Consider the following 8,155-nt stretch of genomic DNA (forward strand, 5'->3'; position numbering starts at 1 on the left):
ACGACCCTAGTAGCAGCACGAATTTTCCGTACTACCGGTCCAACGCAACGACAACAAAAGCTGTAAAATTTGCCGCGTAAACAGTTAACGTGGAAACGAACAAAAGCTCACAGCAGCATCCTCAGATTTTAATATTTACTATTGTTTTATTTTATCTTAAATAAATGGATTTCACTGCAATAGCCAACACCTACTTTGAGTACTCCATTTTCGTTTCTTGCATGCATAATCTTTTCTCAGCTTTTAGCTGCATTACCGACTCAACGAATTTCTTTGAGATTCTGTCTTCGATTCCTTGAGGTAAAATTTTCATCACTAAACAAATTTATTATATTTTTTAATTAGTGTTCGTTTTGATGATGCGTTTCTTTTTGTAATTTCTGTTTGATTGCCGAGAAACGATTTTTTTCCCTTTCTGCTTTATCTTCCTTTTTTATTTTCCCTTTGTTCGGGCTTAAATTTTAGCAGTTAGGAGAGGTACAAGTCAAATTTTGGAAATTGAATCTTGCAGACAGTTTATCTATCCGTATTTATATACTAATTTGATATTTTCCCTAACTTCTAAATTTTTGGTAACGTTATAAGATTGATAAAAATGATGTTTATAAATCATAACTGTAATATGTTTCCTTTTTTAATGAATCTTCGTTTGTTCCTAATTTCCTTTTTTAATGAATCTTACAGGTTACGAAACTTTACTTGGGCCATATTATAACTCAAAAATGGTATTGTTTAGTTGATTTAGTTATTTAATTCTAATTTCTTTCATTTCTTAACAAATACTGAGTTATGTTGTATTATTTGACTGACCAAAAGATAGGATAATTCTTTTCCTTTAATTATTATTCAATCTATATACATATATACATAATCTGATATCATGCATGCGTATGTTTGTATAAGTTCTGTAGGTTGACAATATTTCTGGTGTGGATTCTGATAATTTTGACTGGGATACTGAAGATGATCTGGAAATTGATAATTATGCCGTCTCCCCCCACTCTGATTTGTCAATTCCTTGTGGAGAAGCTGTTTTTGGCTTGGCAGAGGTACATGCTCGTGTGTCATTAGTTCACATAGCATTCTGGAATAGTATATGCTCATTGTTAACTTTTACTGCCTCAAGGCAAGCACTTCTGGAAAGTCTCCCAGTTCCAAGATAATTGACCAATTTGGTAGAATGGGGTTCTCAAGAGAAATGGTTGCCAAAGTGATTGAAGAAAAAGGTCAAGCTTCTAGGTCTCTTTTACTTAAAGCTGAAGCTTTCAATCTTAAACTCACTTATAATTCTGCTTTGAATGTTTTCCAGGAGAGGAAAATTCAAACTTGATTCTTGAAACTCTCCTTGAGTACTCGGTGAGTTATAATGTATGCCCTTCTAAGATGCTTATAAGTTACTGTTGAATTGTTGGTTTCTTCAGATTACAGGTTTCAATAACTATTAATTCTTGATTGCCCTTTTTGGTATTAAGGCAAGCACATTACCTAGTTCTTCCAATTCAAAGATGATCGATCATTTTGTAGGGATGGGGTTTCCTGAAGAAATAGTTGTGAAAGTGGTTCAGGAAAACGGTAATTCTTTTTCATTTCATTGGACATCAGTTTTCACCTCAATGACTTTATATGTGATATTGTTCTTTGTGTTTTCAGGGGAGGGACATACAGAGTCCATATTGGAGACTCTGTTGACTTATTCGGTAAGTTATACACCTAAACCTTGTTTCTGGCCCTGTTATGGACCATATCTATTTTAGAAAAGGCAATGAGTAATTTTGATTCTCTATTTAAAGCTTAGGCTGTGATTTTATTTCTTTCCTTAAGTTTATAGATTATGCTTTTTATTTTAGTTGATTTATTTTCCTTTTAAGAATATGTTACCTATGTATGTAATGAGACTGGTCTTTATTTAAAGGGAAGTATGAAATAATAAAACCCCGTTTCAGAATTAAAAAAATAAAATAAAATATCTTGGTTTCTCTGTTAACAAGTCTTGAGGTTTCAGTCTCCATTTGATAAACAGAGGAGTTTCAGTCTATTGTCTACCTTCTACGAGCTGAACTATTAATATAAAATTCAAGATCATAACAATTGGTATTTAGAGCTAACGATCCTCACTTAAACACTTGATATGACAATGTTGACGGAGAAAGATGAATTTTGTGCAAAGAACAGAAATCAAGTAAATGAGAACATGAAGACAACCCAAGTGTTCAACGAAATATCAACAAAAATGTAGACCCTTTATCTGAACAAAACCAAACCATGGTAGCCTCTGACAATGTCTTCTCTTTGTATTATACACCAAACCCTCCTAAATCCATATTGAGAAAAACATTGCATCTACAACGACTTCAGTTCCTTATCTTATACCCGTCATTTTCTTTATAGCCGACCCAAAAATTCCTTCAACTCCATATCCGAAATATTTAGTAGGTCTAAACTTGTTGGGTTGTTTTTGAAAATATTGAATGCTGATGAGAAGTTTGAAAAGATTTATTTGATTTGGTTTGGTTTTGGCTACTAGCAAAGAAAGAGACCTTTTCCCAAGTTTATCCTGACTACAAGCTTGAGTACAAGCTCTTTCTCTTGGAACGGAGTAATGTTATGGACAATTTCTATTTCAGAAAAGGCCATTAGTTAATTTTGATCCTCTAGTTAAGGCTTAGGTTGTGATTTTATTTCTTTCCTTAGGTTTAAGAGCCGACCCAAAAAACCTTCAACCCCATATCCGAAATATTTAGTAGGTCTAAACTTGTTGGGTTGTTTTTGAAAATATTGAATGCTGATGAGAAGTTTGAAAAGATTTATTTGATTTGGTTTGGTTTTGGCTACTAGCAAAGAAAGAGACCTTTTCCCAAATTTACCCTGACTACAAGCTTGAGTACAAGCTCTTTCTCTTGGAACGGAGTAATGTTATGGACAATTTCTATTTCAGAAAAGGCCATTAGTTAATTTTGATCCTCTAGTTAAGGCTTAGGTTGTGATTTTATTTCTTTCCTTAGGTTTATTGATTATGTTTTTTTTCAGTTGATTTTTTTCCTTTTAAGAATGTGCTTCCTCTATATGCAATAAGACTGGTTTTTTTATCGGACGTATGAAATAATAAAGCCCCAAGTCAGAATTTCTAAAAACCCTAAGAGATCTTGGTCTCTCTTAAGGTTTATGTCTCCCTTCGACGAGCTGAATAATCTATCTAAAAATTCAAGATCATGACAGGCCCCTTAATAGTAGTCTTGATCATGATGCAATTGCAAACCTACATATTCAGTACCTTAGGTGATATTTTCTAATCCTTCCCAAATAGATTTGTCTTTGGAGTACATTGCAAAGAGTTCTTTATTCTCTCTGTACTTTGCAGGCTCTTGAAACAACTGTTCCCATGCAACAAAATGCCGACTCTGATAACTTTTCATCAGATTACGAAGGGAGTTTACTGGATGACTTCTCAGATTTTGATAGTTTTTCTGAGACTGAGGTATCTCAACTTGCATTTATTAATTTGTTAGCTCAATTTGCAGACATTTCTAAAAATTATCTTCTGTACCATTGAAATTTTTAATATTGAAGTTCTTCCATTTTCTAGCTTATTGGATGATATAATGTTGCCTAGAGCCATTGGATTTGCATTTATATAGGTGCTACAATCTAGCTACTGAATAGTTATCTATATTAGACAATATGGCTTATACTTGCAGATGATTGAGTATGATTTTTCATTTTATATTTCTATGTTCCAGGAAATAATGAGTCCTGCCTCCGATGAGGAGAGAAAATTGTTACACTTGACAAAAATGGGGTACTCAGAAGCAGAGGCCTCAGTAGCCATGGAGCGATGTGGTTCGTTTTATTTTGTTCATATTTGCAATATTTCTTTGCACATTATTCTTGTCGATAGTTGGTATGATATCAAAGTTTCATTTGGACAGTATAAAGGATCTTAGGAACTCTCACTATATCTAACCAGTGGCGGATCTACTAAGGATTTTCGGTGGGCACGTGCACACTTGAATCGGAATTTACTTATTTTATTGATTGGTCTACCCTAAAATTTTATTTGTGTATACTCGTACAAAAATTTTATGTGGTTAATATATATATATATGCATGTGTTCCCACCCTAAAAAATTTCTGGATCCGCCACTGTATCTAACTACTTGTTTTGAAAATGGTGAACTTTCATATTATATACATGTGTTTGTGTCATATTTGCTTGAGAATCAATTTTGTTCTACTGCAGAAGAATGGTTGGATTAACTCTTATTTTTATTATTCTTTGTTTAGAAAGTACCTGAGTTGATGGTTTGTACTTTATAGGCGAAATAATAAATTGTCCGAATTTTCTTTTAGAGAATCCCAAGTGTTCAGCCATGAACCTTTTAGGTGGCACCCTTGGGCTTCTATCTTAATAGGAGAAGTTTTTTTTATACTGTTTAACTGTTATCCTTGGCCCTTTTTAAGTTGCAAGAGAGCGGCCCAAGTTAAGAATTCAGGTTATATATTAACAATAAATACTGCAGGTCCGGACTCCACAATTGCGGAGTTAACTGACTTTATATGTGTTGCACAAATGGCAAAGGCTGCTGATGTGCTTTTTCCACTTGAAGACAAGGTAGTTTTTTTTCCACCAGTAATACTGTTTCTATATTTTACCAAGAATTTTCCATGTAATTTTGTAGAAGCCGTTCTGCAATGAGTCTAATCACAAGAGGAGACGAAACTGGGATTATGATTTATTGAGAAGGAAGAAGAAGATGAAGCTTGAAAAGAGGTTTGATGAAGATGATGATGATGCAGTTCATCTTCCTAATCTAATGATTGGTTTTGGGGTCCCCACCGAATCAGAGCATACCACTAGAGTAATTCCAGAGGCTGTTGTTGGGCCCCCATATTTCTACTACGAGAATGTAGCACTTGCTCCGAAAGGGGTTTGGACCACCATATCACGCTTCTTATATGACGTGGAGCCTGAGTTTGTTGATTCAAAGTTCTTTTCTGCTGCTGCAAGGAAGAGGGGTTATGTTCATAACCTACCAATTGAGAATAGATTTCCCCTTGTTCCATTCCCTCCACGTACTATTAATGAAGCTTTTCCACTAACAAGAAAATGGTGGCCGTCATGGGACACGAGAACCAAATTGAACTGCTTGCAAACATGTATAGCAAGTGCAAGATTGACGGATAAGATTCGCAAGGCTCTAGAAGATTACGATGGCGACCCACCATTGGGAGTCCAAAAGTTTGTTCTCGAACAATGCAGAAAGTGGAATCTGGTGTGGGTTGGAAAGAATAAGGTTGCTCCGCTTGAACCTGATGAAGTGGAAATGCTTTTGGGATTCCCTAGAAACCACACAAGGGGAGGGGGAATCAGTCGGACTGATAGATACAAATCGCTTGGTAACTCATTTCAGGTGCACACTTGTTTCTTTTGAATCATCACTTTCATTTTGTTGTGCTATGTGCACCAAGTTTTATGGCTGTGGTGCTGCGCTTATAGAGGAACTGATTTCAGGTTGACACAGTGGCCTATCACTTTTCGGTTTTAAAAGACATGTTCCCTCGCGGTATCAATTTGTTGTCTCTTTTCTCTGGGATAGGAGGTGCAGAGGTTGCCCTCCACCGACATGGTGTCCCCTTGAAGAATGTGGTATCGGTGGAGATATCGGAAGTGAACCGAAATATTCTAAGGAGTTGGTGGGAACAAACCAGCCAGAGAGGGACATTGATTGAAATCCCAGATGTTCAAGAACTCAACGGGGACCGGTTGGAGCATCTGATTAAGACGTATGGTGGATTCGACCTTGTGGTGGGAGGGAGTCCGTGCAACAACCTTACAGGAAGCAATAGATATCATCGAGACGGACTTGAAGGTAAAGATTCTGCCCTCTTCTTTGATTATTGTCGTATACTGGACTTGGTGAAATGTATAATGAAAGGCACCAGATCAATGACTGACTGAGTCAAATTCCATTTGAAGTTATGTTGGAGATTTTCCCTGAAACTCATGTTAATATCAAATAAAAAGGTTATGAAGTTATAAGTGGGATACTTTTTTCCCCCTCCGGTAAATACATTTATCTTGCTTGAAGAGGATGAGTCTACCGTGAACGTCGCACATCGAAACACACCACTAATACGATATATCTAAATGTACACTAATCATCAGAAAATATTTATTTTGTGGTGATACGATATATAAGTTAAATATAAAATATGATGAGATTAACTCAAATGACTAGCTTAACATGGTGGTTTAGTGCCTTGTATTTCATGTACTTGTTCTAGATTCAATTTATGTTGGAAGCAGGAATATTTTTTTTTCTATTTTATCCTCATAGATAGGACAAGTGTACGTATTTAGTTGAATAAAATAAATTTTTAAAAGCTGACGGAAAAAGAGAAAAATGATGTGAAAATTAAAAAAATAATAAAAGATTCACATGTTATGCTACATCAATATTGATGTACGATGCATAAGGGTATGTTTTGGTGTGTGAGGTATAATGTAGAAAATTGGGGTTACTTTAGTTATTATGCATGTTCATGGTTTTTTTTTTGGGTTTAAACTACACGCATAGTCACTAAACTATACGGTAAATTATATTTTAACCATTGGACTAAAATAATTTTTAATTATATTACTTAGCTATTAAATTAATATCAATTAAGTTATTTAATGTATATAGAGAATGCTGATACGGCAGTTAAGAAAATTTATATAATTGTACATTTAATCTTTCATATTCATATAGTTAGTTAATTTAGTTTTAATTTAATAATTATTTAATAAATATAACCTTCAATATTTATAAATCGTTTTAATTTGGTTTTCTTTTAATAGAAATAATTTTATATATATTAATAATTAATGTTTAAAATTTTTTTTAAAATATGTTTAAATATATATTTATTAATAATTTAAAATATATTCAAAATATATAATTATTAATAATTTAAAATATTTTTTATAGTATATTTATTAATATTTACTGAATAATACAATAGTTGACGGGAAAGTAATCGTCGTCTCTAAAGCAAAATACCCTAATCGCTCGGGTGGTGCAAGAGTGGAAAGGTCGTCGAGGTTGACGGGTGCTCTCGCTCCAGGTATAGTAAGCAGGCGGTTGTAAGGTTTTCGACACTGAAAGATAATAGGTCTTATAGAGAAACTCTCATGGGTAAGTCAAGATCAGTGGTGGCAGAAGAGCGTGGTGCAGGGAACGGAGTTATGATAGGCTCTGGTAATAATGTTAGAGCGCCAGAAATTCATATACCGGTTAACTATACGATGTGGGTTAGCAACTCTCTGGCGGGGATGGTCAAAAAACGATTTGATATAGATTTTGTCCAAAGAGCATTGGAAAGCGATGGGATAGTAGCTAAAGTGGCTAGATGGGGTAACAATTCCTGCTCATGTCTTATCACCTTCGCCTCAAAAGTGGAGATGGAGGAAGCATGGGCGAAGAAGAAGGAGATCCTTTATTTCTGGTTCGAGTTCATTGAGCCAATATCAAATGAAGACGGTGTACCTCTATCTTAATTTCTATTCTTGTTGCCTTATGGGTGTTCCCTTGCACCTCTGGCATGAAAATTTCTTTACTACAATGGGGAACAAATGGGGTCGTCACGTTGGGCCTGAGAACTTAACTAGGAATCTGGAAGACCTCTCGAAAACAAAAATCATTGTTAGGGTTGCTAGTCCTTTTGATATACCTATATCGTTCAATGTTCAGTCGAGGGGTCGCTCCTATTTCATAAAGGTCGATGTGGTTTTCTCCTCTTTGAGTCTGCCCAGCACATAGTATTAAATTGTGGCCGCAATGCGGCATAAAGCCCGTATCGTAATTTTTTTGAAGATTATCGCGACGTAATATCAGCGCAACGCGATAAGAGAACCGTATCACGATTGTTGTGGTCAAAAATCGTTACATAATACCGCAACACGCTATAAAGTACGCTGCAACGTCTCAACAAACTTTAAATTATCTTAAATATAAAATTACATAGATGAATTGTTCTAATTGAATTCTTAAAACTGTATTATATATATATATATATATTTAATAATATTGTAATAGTTATATTTAAAATTAGTTACTTAAATTTGAATTAATTAAATTGTTTATTAAAGTTATTTTAAAATTAAATTAATTAAAAT

General features: G+C 34.5%; 1 protein-coding gene across 2 annotated transcripts; it reads left to right on the top strand.

The window, feature by feature from the left end:
• Positions 1-241: 241 nt before the first annotated feature.
• LOC120207617 (DNA (cytosine-5)-methyltransferase DRM1-like) lies at positions 242-6,056 on the top strand. 2 transcript variants are annotated; one of them, XM_039207051.1, is made up of 12 exons: positions 242-300; positions 685-725; positions 912-1,049; positions 1,127-1,226; positions 1,310-1,356; positions 1,473-1,572; positions 1,651-1,697; positions 3,359-3,475; positions 3,738-3,837; positions 4,518-4,609; positions 4,677-5,408; positions 5,510-6,056. In XM_039207051.1, the coding sequence occupies exons 2-12, from the start codon at positions 723-725 to the stop codon at positions 5,954-5,956; spliced, it is 1,923 nt and encodes a 640-aa protein (XP_039062982.1). In that variant the 5' UTR covers positions 242-300; positions 685-722; the 3' UTR covers positions 5,957-6,056. The 2 variants fall into 2 exon arrangements, with proteins under 2 accessions (XP_039062982.1, XP_039062983.1); XM_039207052.1 differs by lacking the exons at positions 242-300; positions 685-725 and having other exon boundaries at positions 1,000-1,049; positions 1,127-1,356; positions 1,525-1,572.
• The last annotated feature ends 2,099 nt before the right edge of the window (positions 6,057-8,155 follow it).

This window comes from Hibiscus syriacus, unplaced genomic scaffold (genome assembly GCF_006381635.1).
Source record: "Hibiscus syriacus cultivar Baekdansim isolate YM2019G1 unplaced genomic scaffold, ASM638163v2 tig00015099_pilon, whole genome shotgun sequence".
NCBI lineage: Eukaryota > Viridiplantae > Streptophyta > Magnoliopsida > Malvales > Malvaceae > Hibiscus > Hibiscus syriacus.